The 25,839-nt window shown below is 41.8% G+C and overlaps 1 protein-coding gene across 7 annotated transcripts in view; it reads right to left on the bottom strand.

Annotated features, from left to right (window-relative positions):
* Positions 1–25,839, bottom strand: part of ARVCF (ARVCF delta catenin family member) — a 428,382-nt gene that overhangs the window by 8,336 nt on the left and 394,207 nt on the right. For all 7 annotated transcript variants that reach the window (XM_034791689.1, XM_034791684.1, XM_034791683.1 and 4 more), the window contains 6 exons: positions 12,060–12,187; positions 10,875–11,025; positions 9,449–9,641; positions 7,795–7,906; positions 6,042–6,132; positions 4,944–4,997 (listed from right to left, as the gene is read on the bottom strand). In XM_034791689.1, the coding sequence (XP_034647580.1) occupies positions 4,944–4,997; positions 6,042–6,132; positions 7,795–7,906; positions 9,449–9,641; positions 10,875–11,025; positions 12,060–12,187 (729 nt within the window). The remainder of the gene's footprint in view (positions 1–4,943; positions 4,998–6,041; positions 6,133–7,794; positions 7,907–9,448; positions 9,642–10,874; positions 11,026–12,059; positions 12,188–25,839) is intronic.

Genomic DNA, 25,839 nt, shown 5'->3' with positions numbered 1-25,839 from the left:
GTCTTGGTTTATTGCTTGCATTCAATAGGCCCTCTAAAATCTATCAGTCACTCCAGATGTCATTTTTGTGGGCTACTGGTGAAATAAAAAGTGAGCCATTTTAAGCTGCAGCACGAAAAGCTTTGTAAATGGAGTGACTCTTGGCAAACAGTCTATGGGGCAGCAGTTCTCAAAATAGGGTACACAGGCTGCAATCCAGTTAATTTATAAAAAGATATTGGCTCAGTAAATCAACATATGCAGAAGCCTCGCAGAATGACCAGGTATTTGAGATGGTCCATATGTTTAATTAAGATCAATATCGTATAAAAAGATAATCCATAACTACACTAATTATAATGATTAAGGCAATGTATCGAGTACATTTGATTTATGTGGTGCATAACTTAAACCTTGAAAACCACTGCTATACTGTCAGTTCTCTGCTGACAGTTACAATAACTAGCATCCCTGCTTGTGCCAGTTAGAACAAAAAATTCCAACCATCCACCTAGCCAACACTCCTCAGACTCATAGACTTTAAGGTCAGAAGGGACCATTATGATCATCTGGTCTGACCCCCTGCATGCTGCAGGCCACAAAACCATCCCTACCCTTTCCTTGACTCTGCTGATGAAGTCCCCAAATCCTGTGTCTTAGTGACTTCAATTAGCAGAGAACCCTCCTGCTAGAGATCCCTGCCCCATGCTGCGGAGAAAGGCGAAAAACCTCCAGGGCCTCAGCCAATCTACCCTGGAGGAAAATTCCTTCCCGACCCCAAATATGGCGATCAGTAATACCCCGAGCATATAGGCAAGAGTCTCTAGCCTGACCCTTGTTAGCCATTATACTGTTTACCTACCATTGCTTGGTATTCCTCAGCTAATATGTTTTACCATTAAACCATTCCCTCCATAAACTTGTCTAACTTAATCTTAAAACCAGACAGGTCCCTCGCCCCCACCGTTTCCCTCGGAAGGCCGTTCCAATATTTCACCCCTCTGACGGTCAGAAACCTTCGTCTAATTTCAAGCCTGAACTTCCCCACGGCCAGTTTATATCCATTCGTTCTCGTGTCCACATTAGTACTAAGCTGGAATAATTCCTCTCCCTCCCTTGTATTTATCCCTCTGATATATTTAAAGAGAGCAATCATATCCCCCCTCAACCTTCGTTTTGTCAGACTAAACAACCCGAGCTCCTCCAGTCTCCTTTCATACGACAGGTTTTCCATTCCTCTGATCATCCTAGTGGCCCTTCTCTGCACCCGTTCCAATTTAAGTTCATCTTTTTTAAACATGGGAGACCAGAACTGCACACAGTACTCCAAATGAGGTCTCACCAGCGCCTTATACAACGGAAGCAGCACTTCCTTATCCCTACTAGATATACCTCGCCTAATGCATCCCAAGACCGCATTGGCTCCTGGGGGAGCGTACAATAAGTCATTCAGTTTCAAATTACACACACACACACACACACACACACACACACACACACCCCTAGTAACTCACATGCTGATCTAAAAACTTTACAATTCATAGTAAAAGTCATGGGTACATGCTATACATTTAAATGATAGCACAATGGCGGTTGAAAATCAACTCTCCCAAACTCGGTTGTCAACTCAGAAGCAGCCCTTTACATTTGAAAATGTATTTAATCATATTTACTTACAAATAACAGATCACTGACATTGTGTAGCGCCTTTCATCAAGAAGGATCCCAAAGCACTTTATAAACAGGTAAACTATAAAGAGAACTGTTCACCCACCACTGAAATGCAATTGCCATGGAGATGATACATGTTTAGTGTTTAACATTTCACAACAGTTTAGGACAGGAGGTAAAGAATATCACCATATACAAATGGGAAAAAAAGTGGATATTTTAAGTAGGCAAAAAACTAGTGTTTAATCAATACACCAGCCCTCAGAATCCTAATCTTAATCAAAGTGATAAAAAACGATCAGGGTCTTTGGGTTTACATCTGAGCTAAAAGGCATTTTGTAGCGTGTATTGTCGGTCAGTTGAACACTGATCCCTTGTTAATGGTGTCACACATGTCAGTTTTAATGGATTGTTTGGAGCTAAAAAACACATGCTGAGTTGGGAATATATCAAGATAGCAACTGAGAAAGGAAGTTTGTGCTTAGACTTATTAAAATGAGAACTATCCTGAAGGAGGCTGTACCAGTACAGTAATATCTCAGTGCCCTGAAGGCAATGGCTCTGTGGTGGAATTAACAAACTCAGTTCCTTCCATGTTTCAAGATTAATTCTAAAGATCAAATTTAATTTAGTCTATATGGAATTAACAAGCAATCTGGAGTGTGCCTTAGGAAGGTATAAGCCATTTGGACTTTGGCTGGAGGAGCCTGAGGAACGGAGAGTCAAATATTAACATTATCCATTTTCTTGGAGTTTAGTGGAGCAAACCAATTACCTAGAGTTAGTGCATTCCCTGTGAGTTGGTCTTTGAAGGTATTGGTGATGAGATACAGAGAAGTCCCAGTGACCAGTTATAGGTCATTTAAAAGTTTCCAAGAATAGGGATCTAGATAATTTGACAAACCTTGGAACCTTGTTTTCTAGAGGTGGTGAACAGATCTGAGTGGACTCTCCTAGGTGAGAGATTCTGTCAAACTGCCTACCTAAGATCAATTTGTATTTGTAATAAAGCCACATCAGTATTAATCTGCAGAACAAACGAAGCATTGATTAGATTAATATTTTTCTCTGAATACTGAACTACAGTCATCTGGGCACAGAACTTCTGATCTTATGCCCTTGACTGCTGAACTAGTTAGTACATAGCTATCCCATTGTGTGATCTTCTTTAAGTTATTGTCTTCCACAATTATTTCAGTCTTCCCTTATGCAAACTATGTATGTACAGTTTATTCATGCCGGGGGATGCTGTCAGCTGAGATCATGGAAGGTAACATCTTTCTGTTATCCTGACTTTTTGGAAATATTGTGTTTGATTTTCAGCAGTGGCTCAATCTGACTGCAGGTGCAGATGTGAGATATCAGACTATCCAACTTGCAGATACACAGACATTTAAATACAAATATTTGTAGCTGGAAAAAAGGAGGCAAATCCACAGCAACACTGACAGTGTTTATGCTGTTTTACTAAAAGGAAACAGTTGGTCTGTCCCAGATTGCGGTGCCTTTCAAATCTCAAAGTACTTTACAGAACTATGGACTCATCCCTGTTTTATAGATAGGAAAACTGAGGCACAAACCAGTCACAGCGAGTCAATGGCAGAGTCAGGCGCAGAACCGCTATCTCCTGACTCTCAGCCCTGTCCCTTTATACAGCACTGCCTCCGATGCAGCATTGCAGCCTTCATCCTGAGAATCTCTTGCCTCTGAAGTGGCTATTAACAGGAAACCCCCTGACTTTTCCCATACCAGAGGAAGGTCAGTAGAAACAGGGCTTAATCCCTGCAATGTTTTCAATTGTTGCTGACAAAGCAGCAGCTCAGGCTTTTAATTATCCTTCATCTCCATCAGGGCCCTAGCCCCTGAATAAGATGTTCTCACATCCATGCCACAGAGTCTAGCAGCATTTCGAAAGAGAATGTCTTGCATGGACACAGCTTTGCTTTTCTCTTCAGAAGTAGGAGTTCCTCCTGCTGCTGCTATTCTACATGTGAAGAACAGACTCCAGACCACCCAGCTCTTCAGAGTTTATCTATCCTTGGTCCTTACTGCTTCATCTACTTATGCAGAATGGCTATGTATTTCATGGGGCTTCGTGGGAATCTTCTCTTACTGCAGATCCTGGTGGGCAGGTTGCATTTGCCGTATTAGGTGCACCCGCCCCAGGGTGGAGGTTTTTCCAAGTACTAGTGAAATCTCCTCCCTCTGTCCAGTACTGGTTGCCATGAGCAAGGCAGCTGATGCCCACTATCTCAATGGACTGTACACCACACAGTAATGCCAGTGTTATTGAGACACATTGCATGGATTGTACTATGGCCTGCAGCATCTTGTTCTTCACTGCCTTGCAGGCCTCAAACCCACAAGAGACTCTAGAGAAGTCTGGTGAAAGGGAGCCATTCCCATAACTTGTATTGGGAAAATGAAGCCATTCTGCCTGGCTTTTGAGAGATGCCCTTGATGGACAGCTGGAGCTGAGAAGACGAGGAGAAGTCGTTACTTTCTCACAGCCTGCGTTTTGTATATGGAAGGAGGAATGGAGGATTATTTCTTCGTCCCATGCAGAATTCCCATTGAGCCAATGAGGAACACTTCAAAGTTGTTGGATTGATCATGTCCACCTGCTGTTAAGCTCTACTTTGCATACAGAAAACCCTGGCACCATTCCTATCACTCGTAGCAGATTTTTACAGTCATGTGTTCCTATTTTTAAAAAAATGTTTCTCTTCCCTCTCTTGTGTGAAAGATCCACATATGCAGCAGGGCTGACTAATTCCCTGACTGAATTCAGGAAAACAGTGACAATAATTACAGACTGAACAATAAAGTACTTCTTTCCTCTAGCCTCTTTCAAGTAGGGTCATTTTTCGTGCTAACCTGTAAGAACAGCAGGAAAAACGTTTTCAGACAGAATATGATATACAAGTAGATTTAAAGCTCACAAAATTAGTGTCCCATTTTTAAAAAAAAACTATAGTTGAAATCTGATGGCTTTTGGATCTTTAACTCCAGGATGCAGCCACTTCAAAGCAAAGAGATTAAAATGCAGGAAGCTCTCAGTATATTTTCATGATCTGGTTAAAAAGTAGTGGGGATACTGGTATATATGCAGTATACACATTTAAAAAAAAAAACCACCAGACAACTGATCTTTTTGGAAGGAAAAGTTCTGTTTTTAAATGTCAGCTTTATCCACATGAAAGAATACCTCCCAGAGAAAGCGCTGAACTTTCTCGTGAGTGACAGTGTGCTCTATTGAAATAGACAGGGGGTTGATCCGGGACTGCATTTACCTGGACCAAGTTCATCCAGAGGAATCATATCACGACTTCCAGCCTTCTCATTATCTACAAAACAGAAGCATTGAAACTAGTTGTATCATGCTTACTGACATGAAAACAGAACAGGCTGGGATTAATCACAGGGCTGGAGGAAGTAGAGGAGACAATGATTTATTGCACTCAAGAGACTATAATGAGGCCACAAGAGGCTATAATGAAACAATATTAAGGTTCTGATAATTCACAAAGAAAGGTTCTGAGTTAGGCCCCCAAAGAGAATGCTCAACTGACCTCCCTCGTGCCATGGCTCTGAATCACATACATTCCTCTATCCGAAGGACGCCACATACTTGGTGGCTGCTCTGAACCACCTATATTTTCTAGAATTTATCTCTGGACCCATCCAAGATGGGATGAGGTTCCTTTCTTTGCCCAGAGAGAAGAGCAATCAGTAGGCAATCAAAGGCCTCAAAAGGGTAATTTTAATATTGATTTCCATTTCCATCATGATCAAAATTAAAGGACTAAGGAAATCAACATGGTCTGGTGCCCTGGCACCACTGGTGCAATTATTGTCAAATCTGACAAACTAAGCACAGTTGGGTCTGGGTCAGTACTCGGATAGAATATCTCTACTGCAAAGCTAAGTCACACAGGAAACTGGGCTGGTGATTCAATGGAGGGTACGTCAAATAAATCAGCACTGAACAAATGTCCAAGGGCATTGCTAGAGGTGATGCTCTTTGCATGAGATATAACACCAAGATCTGATGACTTGTGGTTAGTAAAAATACCATCCACTTACCACAATAGTTAGCCTGCTCCTTGGCTAAATTCCTGCTGGGTAGTTACTTCATGCCTATCTAAAATACTCCCTACAGGCTTCAACTGAACTTTTCATCCTGAACTGGGTATCATACATTTCATGCAAGGAAAGTGATCATTGTCTATACAGTCTGTAATGTCAATTGCTTCAGGATCTTTGGATAAAAGGCACCATAAAAAAAAAAGTAATAACTGATATTTATCCAATTAGAGAAATACACTTCACAGACATGGCAAACAGCACAAGGAAAATCATTATGGCCCACACCAACGAGCAGAACAGACCTTGGCTTTTATCCACCAGTGGCAGAGTACTATCATCATAGCCAGATTTGCCCGAAGTACCTTTGGATCCCTTTGGTGCTGCAGAAACAGACTAGAAGACAAAATGGAAGAGTAAGGATACTCAAGGTAGTTAAGTCCAAAGCAGACTGTGAAGAGTTACAAAGGGATCTCTAGACAACAAAATGACAGATGAAATTCAATGTTGGCAAATGCAAAGTAATGCACAGTGGAAAACATAATCCCAACAATACGTACAAAAGGAAGGGGTCTACATTAGTTGTTTCCACTCAAGAAAGATCTTGTAGTCATTGTGGATAGTTTTCTGAAAATATCCGCTCAATGTACAGCAGCAGTCAAAAAAGTTAACAATGCTAGGAATCATAAGGAAAGGGATAGATAAGAAGACAAAAAATATAATGCTACTACATAAATAAATGGTATGCCCACACCTTGAATACTGTGCACAGTTCTGATCATCTCATCTCAAAAGAGATGCAATAGAAATAGAAAAGGTACAGAGAAGGGCAACAAAAATAATGAAGCGTATGAAACAGCTTCCATGTAAGGAGAGATTAAAAAGACTGGGACTATTCAGCTTTGAAAAGAAACAACTAAGGGGTGATATGATAGAGGTCTATCTAGACAAACATGGTGTGGAGAAAGTGAATAAGTGTTATTTACCCCTTCACATAACACAAGAACCAGGGAGCAACCAATGTATTTAAACCTGCTGTCTGTTAATTTCAAACAAAAGGAGGTACTTCTTCACACAACGCACAATCAACCTGTGGAACTTATTGCCAGGAGATGTTGTGAAGACCAAAACTATAACTGGGTTCAAAAAATAATTATATACATTCATGGAAGATAGGTCCATCAATGGCTACTAGCCAAGATAGTCAGGGATGCAACCCCGGGCTCTGGGTGTCCCAAGGGATCTGACTTCCGGATGCTGGGACTGAACAACAGGGGATGGATCACTTGATAATTGCCCTGTTCTGTTCATTCCCTTTGAAGCACCTGGCACTGGCTACTGTCAGAAGACAGGATACTGGGCTAGATGGACCATTGATCTGACCCAGTGTGGCCATTCTTATGTTCTGAGAAGCTGCTGCAAACAGAGTAAGAAGAAAAACCAATTTTTTTAAAAAAGTAATAACTTGAAAAAAAAATGTATGGAAACCTGTTCACACTCCATCCCCTCTTGATAAATTGATCTTCAGCTGGAATCTAATTTGGGATTCTGCGTATTTTTGATTTCACTGAAGTTTTGCTGATGATTTCTCCTTCCCTCATCAGCTGGTTGGGCAAACCAGTAGCTGCTTTACAGGCCACGATGAAAGCCAGTTACTTTTCAGATAGAGCAAGGAGTAGCAGCTTCACATAAAGAACAGTCAGATGCCCAACATGCTACATGGACTGTGTCCCAAAGGAGCAGCAACAGATAAAAATGGGCCAAGTCTTTCCTTGATGTATATTTGTATGGATTAGACTTGGTACATCTAAGGTGGAATAACCCCTAAAATGTGGAAGGCACATCCCACAGATCTTCTAGATATGTACCCAGTAACTGCATTTATGATACCATAATTTTACTGTAATTGTTTTATCACTGGAAAACACCAACTTAGTGGTCTTGGTCTGCCTGCCATTGTCATTAGTGGGAGTAGGACCTGAACATGGAGTGAAGGATAAAACACCTTCATGGGGCTTTCTGTGATCACTGACCTGGACTAGGACTCTGCATCTTTACCTGGAAATGGGATTTGTTCCATCCATCCTTCTGTAGGACATTTCGTAGCTCTTTGTAACTCCAGACCATCTGAAGAACATGAGATGCTGCCTTTGTTTCCCTCGGGGACTGGCTAATTTGAGAGACAAAATTAGAGCTTCAAACATTAGGAATGCAAACTCATTCATATGTTGACCCCTTTATGCTAAACCCCATAACTTCCTAGCAGGTCTGTTATTTCCCAAGAAGCGATGCAATATATGACAGCTCTAAAAATACATTATTTGGGCCAAATTCTGTAGTGGCTTCTGTTAATGTGGGTCCATCTATCTGCATGTGTAAACACACATTTGCTCAGACAAGAGACATCTGCAAAAGAGGTAGTTAAATATGCAGATGTCTGATTTTCATATGCATAGCGTGCAGGTACAGAGGCCAGTTGGATAACATTGTCCTTTTGCCTAGTAGATTTCAACAGGCATTTATATAGGTCAAAGCAGAAGTTTTGGGCACCCAAAACTCCAAAAGAAATCAATACTCAACACTTCTAGAAAACAAGAACTTAATGTCTAAAGTTGGGGAGTCCAAACAAATCCAGAGGCTACTTTTCAAAATTTTGGTCCGAGTGTATATAAAAACTGAATTTAGCTGAAATCACCCAGTGGTTTGAAATACACTCCGTAGGACAATAAGGATCAAAGAACGAACATAGCTAATTATCACCTGAAAAGCATTTTTCTTTCATTCCTTGCCAAGTCAGTACCAGTCTGCTATACAGAGCCTCATGTGGCTTGATTTCTGGCTGACTCTTACTTAGGGCTTGTCTACATGTTGCTTTCGTCTGCACCAGCGGGGTGCAAATTTTAGTCTGCGTTAGCAGGTCACGCACTAACAGGGATGCGTGGACCGTGCTGGTGCACACCAAGTTCCCTGCTGTGACTACAACAACACACAGTAGGGCACTTTTAGTGCATGCCAGCGGAGTCCACACAGGCCAGTTAGTGAGTGATACGCTAGCACAAACTAAAATGTATACCCCTCTGGTGTGGACTAAAGCACTATGTAGACAAGGCCTTACTGATGAAAAGGCAAAGGTTAAAGAAACCTCCAGCCAGCCTCTCAACAGTTTATTAAAAAGGCACTTACGAATGAGCTAATTTCTACTTGGCTGAAGTACAAAAGGAAGCCCTTCTCCAATCGGGATACAGTTTTTCAACAGGGCTACATGGTACAAAAGCATCATTTAAATGATCACTGCTGTCCTTCAGACAGAATGATCACTGCAAATCATTAACCATTCCTCTGAACAGAAATAAAGTTGCATCATTGGCATTTCAGGAATGGAATGTCATAGGATAAAGGTCTCCTGCTTTGCAAACACAGGTCTCAGCTTCACTGCAAATGATGTCTGATAAATGCATGTATAATGCTAAGGCATATATCAAACAAAGAGATTATATCCTGAGATGACAGAACATATCTTATTGATTTGATCTCTTAAGTCAACTAAACCCATTAAAGGCACTGATGTAGGATTTGTTTTTATTGCATGTTTTAAGCGCTTCAGTTACACATCTGAAAGGTCAAGATGTCCGGGCACCATCACAAAGCACCACAGTGGGGTTCATGGACAGTACCCGCTTTACTTTGTTTTCTATTATAGTAAGAAACCTACCTTGACTTGCTGATAGCTACCAGCTTCTGAATGCCCTGTGTCTGGATCAGGGACCTTGCATTTTCTGAACTGTCAGTAATGATTTCATGGATGGTATTCAAGACTGCAACCACTGTATCCTCTTCCAGGTTTTTAGCAGATCTCTGCTGCCTGCTAGGCAAATTTCTTACCAGTTCACCCATGGCATAACTACCTAGATAAGGGGAAGAGCTACCATTAGTCAGACCTGATAATCATTTCAAGAAACAGCTTCCTGTCCTGAAAGCTAAAATATAAGGAAGTTCCCAAAGTCTGAAGATTTTCTAATGCAATTTCCTTGAATCTCAAGACTATTTCTTACTGCATTTATCATTAACTTTCTCAAGATGTTTGAAAACGGATATCTAAAGCAAACTCATTCTGCATAATCAATACTACAGGTATCAGAGGCAAAAAAGTTTGAAACATTTATTGAGAATTTCACAGCCAACACATCACACTTTGCTGTGCCTGAGGCAAACAAGCATTCATAAACTGAGGCTAACCTATTAATGCTAATGCATGCACACAACGCTTACTCAATGTAGCCTTGTAAGAGGTCTGCAGGGGCAAGGTATGCAACAATGCATCTATTAAACTTCCCCTAAAAGGTAAGAATGTCCATTTGGCCTTCACGCTAGGCAGCACTGAAGAAAAGCCTAGGAGTCCTGGGCCCATTACTCCCAGATGTGTGTTATTTGGTAGCTACAGCTCTACACTGGATGTGGTTTTTATGAAACGTAGGCGTATTAAAGTAGAATTGGAGATTTGTATTGATTAAGCATCAGCATCTGTACTCTGTATGCGGCACATTTCCTTGCTTGGTGAGGTTACAGTTTAAACAGATCGGGCAAATCGCCCAGGAAATATACTGGGAGACCCACACAAAGGCTTTGACTTGGCGCTCAGCCTCTGCCACTTTCATTTAATGAGTAGCGGGTGCATTTTTGCTAATGTGGATTAGCTTTGGGGAGCACTGCAGAGAAGCTGAGTTTTAAGGGGGACTTGGGTACCAGGCTTCTCGATACAGGGGATAGCACAGGAGAAGGCAAACAGCTGAGAGTGGGAGAGGTGAGGCAGGGTTCATTGACAGAGCAAAGGGGGCCAAAGGGGAATTATATCAAATCAAAAGCCATTATACTTTTGCAAATTATTTTGAGATCTGCTGCAAAGTAAAGGTTCATTTCCATTAAATCACACCATGTGCATGTATAGAAACTGGATGGGCTGAAACTGAATTTTTAGATGGCAATTCTTCGCTTGGGATGTGCGCAAGACTCCTATATAATGCTAATGGATTTGTATGCAGAATAAACCTCAGCTCCTATACTTGACAAAAGCCTAAACAATTTTACAGTGCCCATGTGTTTATGGGGTCACACTCCTGTAAGAGAAGCCCAGAAAGTACCTATGAGATCCTTATTGCGACGATCCATAGACAGATTCCTCAGTGCAATTGACACAGCTCTCACAACCTTGTCAGAGTCAGACTGAAGAAGCTCAACGAGGACTGGTAAGCCTCTCTCCTTTCGTACTGTTGCACGGATGTACGTGGACCACTGTGCGCACACAGGAAGAAAAGCAACACACAATATTGTGAATTTAGAGACCCGTTTTCCTGCATTTCTTTCAGTGATGGGGTCTGATTTTTTTCCAGCATGAAATTGAAGAATTTCCCCTTATGCAAACAGTTCTTCCTTACTCTCTGCATGGCGACATATGTGTGACTTATCCCACCGTCCATCCAAGTCCATCGTGCACCAAGCGTGAAAAGGAGGTAGATAGTATTTCATCTTATAGCTGGTGGCAGGGGAAGTGGGGGGGGGGGAAGGAGAGGAGAAGACGGAGTGGGGAAGAAATATGATCTGTTCTATAAACATTTAAGAGCAGCAGAGGAAGAATATAGGCTACTATATAGACCTCAATGGAAAATGTATTCCTCTCCATCAGAAAAAAGGTCACTTAGCGGGAACAGCAAGACATGGACAGCTCCTGTTAGCTTTTAAAAAATTACTTGTTTCTATTCTTTGTATCATGCATGTCTGTAAATAATTATATTTTACAAAGTGACTCCCCGTTCAAACTACTACTTCACAGACCTGGGGTTGCTGTGGATGACCTCACTTTGTCACATCCAGAGACATTCCAGTATTCTTTGCTAAGAGTGGACTGATTACTGTAGGGGGAGGAGGGTTTATGGGAAGGCTTTAGTGGCAATTTTGAGATGCAACTCCCAGTGTTATCTGATGAATCAGGACAATACCCAGCCCTGGGTAAGTACGGTTACCCAGCTCTAAAAACAAGCACTGCTGAAGAAACCCACAAATGAAAGCAGCAGCAGATAAGTGGTCTAAAAAGTAACATTTGCTCATTTTAAGATTTGCATTCCCTATGTAACACTGAAACCTTTTCTAAAAGCTAATCCCTTTGTTCAAACCAAAAGCTAAAAATCTTCCCAAAGAGATTCACAAAAGAAAAGTAACAGAGTGCAATTTCCAGGCTATCAAGTGACATCAGTCCTAGAGGGCTTAAAGGGAATTTCCATTGTACCAATTTCTAACTAGGATTAAGCAAAGGAAAAGGCTAGACTCACTGTCCAGTTTCCAGCACTGAGATTCTGCAAAGCCCCTGCTGCAGCTTCCAAAGTGTTGAAGTTCTGGCTTTCAGTGAGGATCGAGAGGTAGAGCCGGACCACCTCTGGCTGGTAGAGCAATTCAAAGCCTGAAGGGGGAAAAAACAGGTGAGGCAACATATGGATCAAAATATTTGACATGTCTTTATTTCACCATGTATGAGAAACATGTCAGAACACACTACACTGCCAGAGTAAGGATAAGGATTTCAGTTAAATCCAGTTTATTCTATTCCCACCTGCTCAAAGTGGCACTTGCTGGAACTCAACAGTAGGACATATTAATGCTGCAATTTTGAGAGCCCCTGCACACAAATTCACTCTGCTCATTTTCAGGAAGGAGAGCCCATCTCACAGCTGAATGTTTAGAAGCCTTTGTGTTACTCTGATTCCATATATTTAATCACACTGAGCATGTGTATGCACAGCCGGGTGACACGAGCTTGGGTCTGTTTGCACAAATTCATAGCTGCATTGCTAAGCTGGGTGTGAATTCAATTTGCACTGCTTTGTACACTCAATTTCAGTCACTTTCTAGGCATGATTAATAATGCCCAAACTGGGAGCGTACAGCATAGTCATACCATATGCCCCACTCCCATGCCTGCCTGCTGAAAGGTGGCCATGGAAAGTTGGATTGATGAGAATCATCACCTGGAGGGAGGGGGAGAAATACAACTGAATAATTTCGGTTCAGTTATTACACGAAGAGCTATACAAGCATTGTATTAAATCTAGAGGCTGATGTAGATGGAACACACTTTAAAAGAATATTCCCAGAGTTAGTACATCAGTTTTACAGGTAAGGCACAGGACTGGAGTTAGAAGATTCTGAATCTATTTCCAGTTCTGCCACAGACTTCCCAAGTGATCTTGGGCAAGTTATTGACAGTAACCTCAGTGTCTTCATCTATATAGTTGTTATTATTATGCATTGTGTGTACTACTGCAGCGCCTAGGAGCCCTAGGCATGGACCAGCACCCCAGTGTGCTAGGTGCTGTACAACATGGAAGGTGTTTATTTACTTTGGAAAGGCTTTGTCATACTAATTACATGAACTGACGTTTGTATAAGCACCCACTGAAATCTGAGGATCGCAGGTGCTTTTAGTCTATGGTAGTATTGTTAAGAGCATGTTTCACAACAGCTTTTTGTATTTTCCCCTAGTATCTCTCTCAGTGTATTTATAGAACTCTTTCTTCTCTCCTTTGACTGCCCTAGACAGGAATATTTCTCTTTAGCCTCCCTTATTTTATTCTTGCATGCCTTATATCTATTTCCTCCAATCACTACAATTACCCACTTCCCACAGACGATCATCCTTTTTTGTATTTTAGGTCTTTTACTACCTTCTTTTCAACCACTTTTTTTTTTTTTTTTTAAATCTTCCTTGTATTTTTAAATTCTATTGGTATTGTTGGCCTTTCATCTCTTATACTGCATAAATTCGTACCTCTTTTCTCTACACGTTATACTTAGTACCACAGCTGATTTTACACTGCTCACTAAATGTCACTTCAATCCTTTCAAAGAGGAATTGTCCTAATAGAATGCAGTATCACTGAATGGCTAGAGCAGGAGGCTGGGAAAGACAGGATTTGTCAAGAATAGAACCACTAACGCTGAAAGACTAACCTTATGCAAGTCACTCAACCACTCGGTGCCTTTGTTTCCCCAATTGTAAAAGAGGATAACAGTCCCGTGAGCTGAGTGTTATTAGCAGGGAAAAGAACTTCATTGCTATTGTGACTTTCTAGAATTCATTTGCACCACAAATTCGCTAAATTTGTAACCACTCCCCCTCTCAGTTCCCCTCTACCCTCATGCCAGACCTTGTATTGCTGCTTCCACATTTGAAATAGGGAACTATCCGACATCAAGTAAAAATATTCTTTGACAATATGTGGATTGTATCCTTTTTTCCATTAGCTAATCTCCGGAATTAAATTCTCTCACTGATCATTTATTGGAATTTTGACACCTTGTATAATCTTTATATTGAAATTTTAACTTTAAACATACATCAGACAAGCCAGAAGGATAAAGGTAGTGTTACAACACACAAAACATTATCATAAGAGGGATATCAGGTCTGTATATGAGCTCATAGCTGTCTGTGGTTAAGTAGTTGGCAATTCTTCAGTCAGTGTCCACTTAAAAGCACTGCTTTAAATGGTCCAGTCATATCTTTGACATTCTTGGAAACAATTCCAGGAGAGGTTCATCTTCCTCTGCTCCCTAGTTACATAGCTTATAATTTATCCTCATCATCAATGCCAGGTTTTGTATCCTTTATCTGAACCCAGACACTTTCATCTTCCTCATCTCTTCACATTAGTGATTATTATTATATTATTGATACACGTTATTATTGATACACAGTAACCACATCACCTCCATTTCCCCCCCTCCACATCCCACCTACTGCCGACAGAACCTGCCTTTAGATATTTGAATTCCAGTCACGTGTCTCCCACCATGCCTCTGTCGTTACTTTTCCTCATGCATGACAGGCTCCTGTTTTTCCTGCTTGTTTCCCTGTATTTCCAGCATGAGTGTAGGAGCATCCCTTTTTTTTCCTTGTCTAATTTACTATCAGCACTTCCTTTATTAATTACCAGTACATTTCTGCTCGGGGTGCAATCCCTTAAACAGACAATTTGGTGAATGACCCCGCTCCCAAAATAATGCCCCCATGTTTTCATCCTCCTGCCAATTACTGCTTATTCTAAAGCCCTCCCATACCAGCCTGGCTAGCCTTGTAGGATGAGGAGGATTGCTGAAACAGGACTACTATGAGTGCCCCTCATGAGTTGATGCACATTAGCAAAGATGAGAACCTTGTACTGATAATGCTACCACTCTGCCTGAGGGATTTTCCTCATTGGTTTCAACCTCACACTTTTCTTAAACATTATATTCACTTAAAAAAAACTTTTGTATTTTCTCCATCTGCCTTTCTGTCCTAATGAAGCCAGTTCTGCTATTAGAGGATAGACTTTGTCTGAATTATTGTAATTTCCTTCCAGTGCTGTGTGGAGGCCTCACACATTTTTTTCCTGAAGTACTTTTGCAGTGTCCTGGGAAGCACAGCTGGCCTCACCTCCATTAAGCACCTGCTTCTCTTCTAAACCTATTTCCTGAATTTCAAGCTCATCTTAATTATTTTTCCAGGTACTTGTGTAATATATGGATAATTGCCTATATCCATTTTTAAAATGGAATTAAAAAAAAAGGAAGAGGATCATTAAAGATAGGTAATGAGTCAACAACAAAAAAGAAAGTCAATTGCTTTTCTTTTGCTTCTTTAAAAGGTTATTTGAATTATGGCCCCAATTCAGCAAGCGCTGAAGCATATATTTAAATCCCACTGAAGTAAACAAACTTATGCACGTGCTTAAGAGCTGTGTTGAATCAGAACTTAAACATTTTTTTCCTGGAAAAGCATGGGTTAAATTTATCTATACCCTTTTCATTGCCAAAAACAAGGTACAGCAGTCAGTTAACTGGCTGGGGTCTTTTTGCTTTTCAAAGAGGTACGGGAAACATCAGGTGACATGGCCATTGTAGTACTCAACAGGGGCGGCTCCAGGCACAGTCCGAGCAGCATTTTTTTTTTTTGCTTGGGGCAGCAAAAGTGGCAGAGCCGGCCCTGGTACTCAAGCATTCACAGAGTATAGAGGCGTCCCAGGCAGTTACTGGGATTGTATGGGAACAGCTACTCAAGAATTATATTCCTTTCCCTCCTTAAAACATTTATATTCTCCAGACTTGTGTCCCCCTTTTCGGGGGAGTCTGAGGTTCTCTTGTGCCAGCCCGTCTTTATAATTGTTGCAGTCCCATCTTCCTAACTGAGGGGGACCAGATGAGCTTCTCTTCTGTCCGTTAATATTGTTCCTTAGTTGGCAGAGGAGTATATTTTCTGTGAATCTAGCACTCTCCAGAGGTGCCAGGCTGACAGGTCTCTCCTTATCCGCAGAAGAGTAGCAGAACAGGCAGAAGTAATACAAGCTTCCCAACACTGCCTCACCAATGTGCCTCAACCCTGACTTGGAGGGGTCACCTTGCGGGACGAGAGAGCATTCAGTCTCCATGGCCCTCTCAATCCTCAATCTCTTTGCTAAGACTGCCACCAACAGTGGTGATTCCTGTGACATGGACAGAGGCTACAAAGTGCATTTCACCACTATGCATGGTCCCCGAACAGTCGTCAGTTCGGAATGAATGTTTGGTCACAATGCAAACTCCAAGGGGGAAGGTGCTATAATCCACCTACCAACTTCTGAACCATCTAGTTCCCGCTTTATAGGGTCACTGTTGACTACCTCAAAGCACCTTTCTCCACACATGGTAATGGAGAGTATAGATTCCAGCACTTCTATCTCATCACAATAGATGAACGGAGGAAGAGGGGGGGGAAAAAAAAGAGAGAGAGAAAAAAAAATCAAGATTAGGGATCACATCCTGGCCTTGTGCATAGCACTATTGCGGAGTCCTCCATGAAATCTATGATTACATGACTACGTGCAGACTGCACCTGGTCAAACAACATTCTGGCAAGAGTGGAAATGACTTTAGTGAGTATTACCCTGGCATGTTAGTGTAATCCCAAACCAAGGTGATTCTTCTCAGAGCAAGGTTGCCATACTCTCCCCCTTGTCCATTCAGCAGTTTAGTTGTCCCTATAGGCATAGGAAATTATGTACATATGTGCTGTGCTGAGAGGACAGACTGCACCCCTAAGAATGGTTATTGGAGCAGAAAAAAAGCATTGCTGGTTTATTTTCTATCATTGCATAAACTCCAGCTCACAGTTTCAAAGAAGAGGAGCTCACTCTGTACAAAGATGGTGTATGGGACCGTGACAAAGCTATATAGTGAGCCCATCAATCTTTGAAGAACATCTAACTGTAGCTTGATGGTTATCCATTTCTGAGGTGTCTACGTCAGCCAATTTGAACAGTGCTTTTGCAATAGCTACCACCAGATGGTGCAAGAGGAATCCCAAACTGGAACTGCTGTTCCTCTGCAAGGTCACAGAAAAGTACATGTTGTAGAGAAAGCGAATGGTTCCCTAAGCTACTAGACAAATGAACCAAAAGGAAACAATCGTGTCAGTAATGAAAACCAACATTCTTACAGAATTTAAAAAAAAAAAAAAAAAGAGAAACTCAGCAAATCTTGGACTTCTGCCCTATTTCAGCAATGGGCTGGTAACTTCATTAGAAACTGTGTAGTCCACTGTTTTTGAATTAAACAGTTGTAAAACCAGAGTTCATGGTCATTTTCAATAGAAACTGGGGCACTTTCAAAAGACGTAAGCAGCAAACCTTCTAGTAGTTCAACAAGATACTTTGTTCTACACTACATCATTTAAGAAAAATTTCCTTGAAGAATATATATTTTTAAAAAGGACTGAAAACATGATTAATGTTTTAATAAAATTAACATCAGTGTCGTTCCATTTGTATTCTGTGCTTCACTACATGGTGCACAAAGCAACCTGAATATCAAGATAAATTTGCAAGCTTCTCTGAATTGAAGCGGTTTAAGATAGCACAGATGCAGTCAGATCTAACAGCTAAGTGCTTAGAATGATAGATGGAAAATGCAGCTCAGTGTAGATCAATGTAGAATACAGAATGTCAAACTGGAGAGGGATGGGAGAAGAGATACCTTTTGGATAGAAAAATGCTACAGCATATAAAGGAGAAACGAGACAAGGAAAGTCTCGAATAATCCATACAGCCTTCACTTCAAGGTGCAATAGATATCAGGATAGGTATTATTCTTGCAATAGAAGGTACTGGTTAGATCTGATCAACTGCACTATATCCAGTACAGATTGTGATCCCTGAAGAAAAGAACAGAATAGCCTTTGAAGAATGCAGAAAGGAGCTACCAAAAATGTGATGCAGGAGACTCAAATCATAAGGGAAAATCAAGGAAGGACTTTTCTACATAGAAAATGAAGACCAGAGTGTATGACTTTACTGAACATTTTAGTAAGTTACATAGAACATTTCTAACACTAAGCAAGCAAGCTCTCGTACAATTTACCCCCTATAGCCACATTGGAAAGAGATATTGGCATGAAAGCCATAGACATACAAGGATGCTATAGGAATGTATGGAATAAGATATCAGAGATACTCAAGAAAGTGAAAAGCACAAGGACAAGAGAATGAGTCAGTCAGACTATAAAGCAGACAGTGAGGCATCCAGGAACTAGACAGGGATGGGTGGGTGGGTGAGGGAGAGACTTGTAGCAGAAAGAGACTGCACAGGACAAGGACACCCAGTTTTGGTTTTAGTCAGATAAGATATAGAGCGTATACATTATTTAGATAAGAGATGTGGGAATGAAACTCAACACAACACACAACATTTTCCATGAGGCGAAGTCTTTGAGCTAATATTGCTCTCCCTTTCCAAGTAACCTGCCAAGTAACATTAGAAATGGGGCTTATTTCAACAATATTCTGACTGCCCACTAGTGCTCAGTGCATATTGTGAGGCCTCCTGGCTTCAAAGCGCTTTTAGCAACAACCCTCTCCCCACCCACTAATCAGGAGAGGGAGGCTGTAGGGGCTCGTAGTCCCATCAGCATACTCAGCAGGAAGAGAGCGGAACTTGAAATTGAGGGAAGTACTGAGGGTCCCCAACATAGTAGCTCAGTAAGAGAGGGTGACGTCCCCCTTCGCCTAGTTAGTGGGCATGGGGAGAGGGAAATTCCCACCAGTGAGGTTGGTGTGGAGAGGGGTGAAATGCTGAAGGTTCCCTTTACTCTGGTTAGGAGGAGTGTTGGTGAAATACATACATTCAGCATTTGTAGGTCACCTTTTAAAAATGACCCACCATCGCTACAAAACAACTGAACCTGCTTCAGTGCCAAAGTTAGCACTGAGTCTTTTGGCTGAATAACTAAAATGCATAGTTCATGTAAATCGCTTTCTTTGCCGAATAGTCTCTGAAAACTCACATCTGACCTTGGATTCTTTAAGTACAGTATATCAAATGTTAATGCTTTCTTTCTTGCCGAAGTTGTGGATTTTTAATTCTCAGTGATAGTAAAGTTTGTTTCATTTTAAGGGGAAGGGGGAGAGAACGTGCTGCCTACAAAACAATTTTAAAAAGTGTGATTATTTGAAAAGGGACTCTAAAATAAAAGACATTCTGGGGTTTCTTTCTTAATTAACTGCATATCAAATATGATCTGTTTGCAAGTAAAGACTTTTTCCTCTCACTGAGAAGGCTGTAAACCCACCCTAGAGGTTGAAAGTCAAGCAGGGTTCTTTCTAATCCCTGCATCACCAGCAAAGAGAAAGAGATACTGTAAATGGAACTAACTTAAAAATTCTACTGATGATACCTCAGCTGGAGTAGAATCCATCTCCTTCTCCCATAGCTGTGTTGACCACACAATATTTCACTATGTGAAATTGTTAGTGTTGCAGAGTCCATATACCTATGGTAAGCAGCCTAGTGAATCTGAGTTAGCTTCATGCACAAAGAGGCAATTATTCCCCTGCTGTGAAGCATTTCTATTTTTTTTTTTTTTTTAGGATAAAGCTGATCAGGATGGTGACCTCAATGACTAGAGATCAATGTATGGGAGTGGGGGCAAGGTGCAGGCGAGAATGTTACAAATGCAAAATCTTCTGCATTTCAGCCAGTCTGACTCCCAAATTCTTGGGAGCATCTTCCTGCAACTTTTGATTTAGACCCATGCGTGTCCTAACAGCTGATAAATTCTAGTGAGCAAACCGGATCCATTAGTGGTGTGAATTGTCAATGCCTCTTTTCAGAAGGGCAAGATGACCTAGGGAGTGGCAATTTGGCCCATGCTCAAGGTTTCTTGACACTGACAATTTTGCCAGTGATCACACCTTTCCCTCAGCCCTTTCCTGACCCTTTTCAATCAGACTCATGATCCTTTCCTAACCCTCAGAATTTCCTCAACCTTTTTCAACCTGGGGCCCGGCATGGAGATTAGAATGGTCTCGTTAGCGGATGATCTCCTGTTGGTATACAAAGATCAAATGTCCATGCTGATTATAAAATATATGTTTTATCTATAAGCTGTCTTTGCTACTGTTGACCCTAGGGTGTTTTTGACATATTTGTGGACCCTGGCAGGAATAGGAAGAGTCACAGTTGAATGGCTCTGTTCTTTTCTCCCTGAAAGGACCCAGATGGTAGTGTTTGGTGATTGCTCATTTGCCCTGAAGGTTCTCGCCTCATGTGCGGTATGCCACACAGCTCTATTTTGTCACCCCTCCTGTTCAGTCAGACCCAGCAATTGCAGCGACTGTGAAAAACAAACCAAGAGTAAGAACACTGCCCGGCCCATCTGCCTTGCTGGAGTTTGGGCCAGCTACACAAGCAGAAAACCTGGAAGCTCTGACAGACGTCTGCCCACCCCCCTTGAGCACAAACCAAGAACACCTGGGGAGTCCATGCTATTTGAAGTCATTAGTGCAGCCTTCAAAGAAAGCAATGTACCAGCTTCCCTGAAAAATGCAGTAATCAAATAATGCTTAAAAAAAATCAACACTTCCAAGTGAACATGGAAACTATCTCCCTCCTTCTTAGTGGAGGGTCCTCTAGTTTAGAATTCACTTCTTCCCCCGGGGTTTGACAGAACTTAGGTTCAATGACTTTTAGGACACATTGCAAGTCCTATCTATTTTTTATTGGCAGATGCATATCAGCTGTTTTGACTCCAAGAAGTTGAAGAGCTTTTCGCTTCCTCCCCATTTCAGTTCTGTAATCCCATTTGTGAAGAAATATTTATGGCAAGAGGAAACGTACATACTGTTTTGCTACAGGTGGCATGTAAGTTTACTCATTTTGATAAAAAGGTTTCAGTATTGCCTGACTGTTTACATCTTTAAGGGTTTTATAAACAAACTGTCAGAAAATCGTAGTGAGCAGACAAGGATATCTGAGGAGGTGTAACACACAGTCCGTTGGTGGTCCACTACTCTGTTTCATCAACTCTTGTTTGGCCTAATATATTCACTACACCCAGCATGCTGTTGTCATGATATATACCCAAAAGGTGGCATGGAAAACTCATAACTCACCGATCATTAATATTCTTGCATAATGTATGTAAAGGGTGCATGCAGAGAGCTATGGACACATGCTAGAATTACGTTCTTAAAATGTTTGGCAAGCAATGCATAAACCTAGTCTGCCTAGGCAAAGGAACGTGTATTTGCTTGCCGTCAAACAGAGACAATGAAGGCACATTCACATAAAAGGTAGACAAAGCCACCAACCTAGCGAATGGGGAAGATATAATTTGAGGTTCAGACCCCCGCAAGAGGCTAAGTGTTTGAATCAAATGATAGTATACTATATTTCTGTATTTAAAAAATGATCAGGTAAGGTTTTTTATAAAAGCTAATGACATACTAGTGACCAATATAACTGGAAAATGTCTATATTAAACACTTTGAGAAATTATGAATACTCATTGAGATTATGCTTTACGGTCTGACCAAACGAAAGGAGAAACAGGTTTTCTCCCGAAAAGGTGGGACAGAAGTGATCTACCATTAAGCAAGATGTGACCAAAAACAATGGAAGCCCCTTCACATGCGAATCAGCTGGGGAACGGGAAGTCCACAGAAACGGAAGAATAGCATGAGGTCATCCTGAGTCTGGGGACAAAACAGTGATTGGGGAAGATATAAAGAGAGAGGAGACGCCATCTTGGGATACATCACTGAACAGACAAGGGACCGGACTATTGCAAGCTGAGAAAAATGGCTCCTTCAACCAGAGAGGTTGAAGTCTCTGGGCACTGAATATAGGTGAGAAATCTGCTTAGGCAATGATCATTCACCTACGAAGACAAAGGAAAACCAGCCACCTTGTACTTCTGTGGAAGGTCTTGACTGACAAAGTCAGCCATGGTTGGGAAGAAGAAAGACTAGTTCAAGATAGATTTCTTACAAAAGCCGTAGTGAGTTAAGTCAAGCCTTAGCCACTAAAAAGCGTATTTTACATTCATTTGCTTGTAACCATTTTTGTCTTTATCCGTCATACTTGAGCTCACTTAAAATCTCTCTTTTGTTAATAAACTTGTTTTACTTTTAATCTAAACCTACCCAGTACTGTGTTTGAATTGCAGTGATTGTTAACTCCAGCTGCTGTGCTTTCATCTCTTTAAAGGAGCAATGGACCTTATTATTCCTGTGAATGAGGGATGGACATTTCAGGGCAGATCGTTTGGGGGAAATTTGAGGTAGGGGGTGCGCTGGAGTCACGTGGCCAGTAGTAGCAAAGGCAGGTGGAGATCAGGTGTGGCTGCTGCGTTGTAGGCAGGCAGCTGAAGTCAGAGTGCTGTACCAGGGCTGCACAGCACACAGATACTTAGGGAACTGAATGCTTTTCTGCTGGCCTTTGGTGTCTGGGTTGTGAGCCAAAGTAGCAGAGCACTGAAGGCACCCTGGATTACAGGGCAGGCAATGACCACTTCTCACTGGTCTGAATTGCACCCAAGAACGGGACAGGAGGAAAGGAGAGAGAGAGAGAGAGAGAGGCGCACATGGAGGGCATGGGAAAATGAAGAGACATTATGCTGGTGCCTCAACTCAATAGATAATCAAACTCACATGCTCACTCAAGAAGCCCACAACATGAAGGCTGAGTTTTGCCATCATCTACAAGAGTGAGCTAGGAGGAGCGTAGGGAGCCCTTCCTCACATTAGTGTGCCCATGTAGGGGGGAGGAGGCATAAACTGGCTTTCAGCCAGGAAAAGGAAAAGAACAGCTAGCAATGTTGGCAGCGCAAGTGACCTGAGATGGGGAGATTACAGAGAGGGGCCACAGCCTCTCTGTGCCCCAGGGCGGTTGTGTTTTGGGGGGAAATTGCTGCCTACACCTGTTGAACGGATGCTGGAAATGGTGCCACTCCCTGCACTCTACTGGGCCTTCAGAGGCATTCTGGCTTTCAAAAGGCCCGTGAGAGGTCAATGGGCTCTGGGAGTACACTGCACCTTGTGGTTCTGGGCCCTTGGCCTTTGTTCACAGACGATGCTAAAATTTGGCATTTGACCCCAATGTGAAGAAAATAAAACGTCACTTGGGAATTTGGAGAAATGGGATTGTGTGCTGTCTGGGACAGAACTATGGGGCCTCTGTTCATCACATTTCAAACACTCACCGGGTCATCTGGGACTTCCTAGTCCTGTTTAAAAAGCACGTATACCCATGACATGGTACTCAGATTCCACAGCAATGGGCTCTGTCTAAGAGCCTCAACAGATGCAGTTAGACAGATGATATTTCAGCTCGGGCTGGCACCTGTCAGGATCTCACCCTGACAGGCTGGTTGTTTGAATTTTATCTTCAGTGCCTGGGGAAAGGCAACTTAGAAAACAAAACAGATCTTTCAAAATCTACACATCATGCCACGCTTGGCAGCTAACTTTATGGTCTGAAAAGTTTTTTTCTAGGTTACTCATGCTTCAGGGAGTTCACTTTGACTCTCTCATTTCAAAACATAAATATTAATTCAGTTGCTCCTGATTTCTGGAAGCTGCATCATCAGGCAACAAGAGTGAACAGAACTCTGCATCCTTTGGCTTCCAGTGAATCGCATCACTACCTCACGAGTGTTGCAATTACCTACTACGCAAATGGAAAATGAAGGATAGCCTGATATGCAAATGTGGAGAAGACATACAAACGATGGCACACCTAATCCTAATCTAAAATAATTCTCTAGAGGAAAAGTCTCACTTCTTTCCATGTCACTGAAAGCCACTTAGTGGATGACAAACTTGGATGTCGACCTTCAGTGTTGCTTTTCAGGTTGTCATACCAAAGAAGGAGAAGGGATCACATTCTGCCCTTCATTATCGCACACTGGAGTAAATTCAGAGTCACACTGGAGTCACTTCAGACTCACAATGGATACCAGTGAGGGAAGTGTTTGGATGCAAGCTGGAGGAAATGACTATGCTGAGGACCCTTCAAAAGAGAATATGGAATTTCTGCAGAAAAGGTAGTCCTGTTTTGTGTTGGGAAAATGTATGCAATCTGAATCTCAGTCTATAGTAACTCTAGGCCACTGTTGCTTCCTCATTAGGGATAGTATTTGGTCTGTTACAGGCAGAGTGCTGTGGACTTGCACTGGGAAGACGTTTATCATGACAAATACACCATTAAGCATTTTGGTATTAATGGGTACAAGTACTATGAAAAGGCCCATCTACACAATGGTATTCAAAAGTGCTTAATAATCAGATGCATTTATGGGAAGCTCCTAACTTGCTCGATGTTTAGTAAGCTCCTGTATGCAGATCCAAATACATCCTCCAATCCTGTTCGCTGTTTGAAACTGCTAATTCGTTCCCGCTTCAACTTCCGAAGTCAAAAGTATGTTTCAGTACTTCTCTGCATTTCATGAAAGATGTCACACATCCCCAAAGGAAAGCCTGTGCTTCTAAACTCGCCTCTATTACATCCACTCTGCTGCTGTCAGACAATGGGAACATCTCCCAATAACTTGAACAAAACATCTTTTCAGAATCAAGTTGCTGCCAGGTCAGTGTGGAAGCAGCGAGAATACAAAACCGCCTTTAAGCTCTCTGTAGAGAATGGGCATTTCAGGTCCATCCTCAAAGTATCCTGATCAAAGAGCAGCATCTGCGAAAAACATATGGTTTATAGGAGAAAGAAAATTTAAGTGATTTAAGCAGTCATGAGTGCAGGTGACTATAAAAATAAAGTTACCTGTTTGATATCACAATTTTCCCTTTCCTGGTGAGTGGGAGGCAGAGTGGTCTAAAGGATAGAGCACCAGACTGGGACTCAGGAGACTTTGGTTCTATTTCAAGCTCTGCCAATGACCTGCTATGTGACCTTGGGCAGGTCACTGCACGTCTCTGCCTCAGTTTCCCCCTGCTACCCATTTATTTAGACAAAGCTCTTTGGGAGAAGGGATTGCCTCAATGGGGCCCCAGTCACAACTGGAACCTCTAGACACTACTGTAATACAAATACAAACTCGTAAGGACACCTCTGAACCCCGTGCTCAAGTACCTTGATTACTGTAACTTTGTCCCCTCCAATATCCCTCCTTCTCACCTCTGCTCACACTCCACTCTACACACAACCAACACTGCTAAAATTATCATCAGCCCCTACACTGGCTCCAACTATATCCTCATTCAATCTTCTCACTAGCTTCTGTCTCTGGCTGTGTCAAATTCAAAATGCTTTATCAAGACCCATGTCACATTACCCTTGCCTACTTATCTCACTTTCCTCCTTCTCCCGCCCCTCCTCCCAGTTCTCTCCCATAAGGAGACAGACCTCCTCTTGCTCCCTCCAGACTCAAGTTCCTTCCAAGTAGAGGGTAGATCCCAAAGCTACAAGTGTTGCCACAAATGTTATGAACAATTTATTTTTAAATGGCTAATGCTAAATGTGACAACAGAAACCGACATGCTTGCCGTTTGATAGACTTACTAAATGCCCAATAATCGTAGGCAAAATTGATATGAACAGCTTTGTCCATGAACTTATAGATCCCTTGGAAACAGTTTTAGCTCACTGTTAAATTTATTGTGGATAGCACTGTGGGAAGAGACAATATAATCTGAGAGAGGTAGCTAAGGCACCAGTCCTGCAAACACACATGTGCAAATGGGTCTATTCATGGGAGTGAAGTTAAGCAGGATCGGGGCCCAAATTGGTAGCTATGGATGAGATTCTTTG

The sequence above is a fragment of the Trachemys scripta genome, chromosome 15, assembly GCF_013100865.1.
Source record: "Trachemys scripta elegans isolate TJP31775 chromosome 15, CAS_Tse_1.0, whole genome shotgun sequence".
NCBI classification, from domain to species: Eukaryota; Metazoa; Chordata; order Testudines; family Emydidae; genus Trachemys; species Trachemys scripta.
The sequence above is the reverse complement of the archived record's forward strand: the minus strand, read 5'-3'. Positions and strand labels throughout refer to the sequence as shown.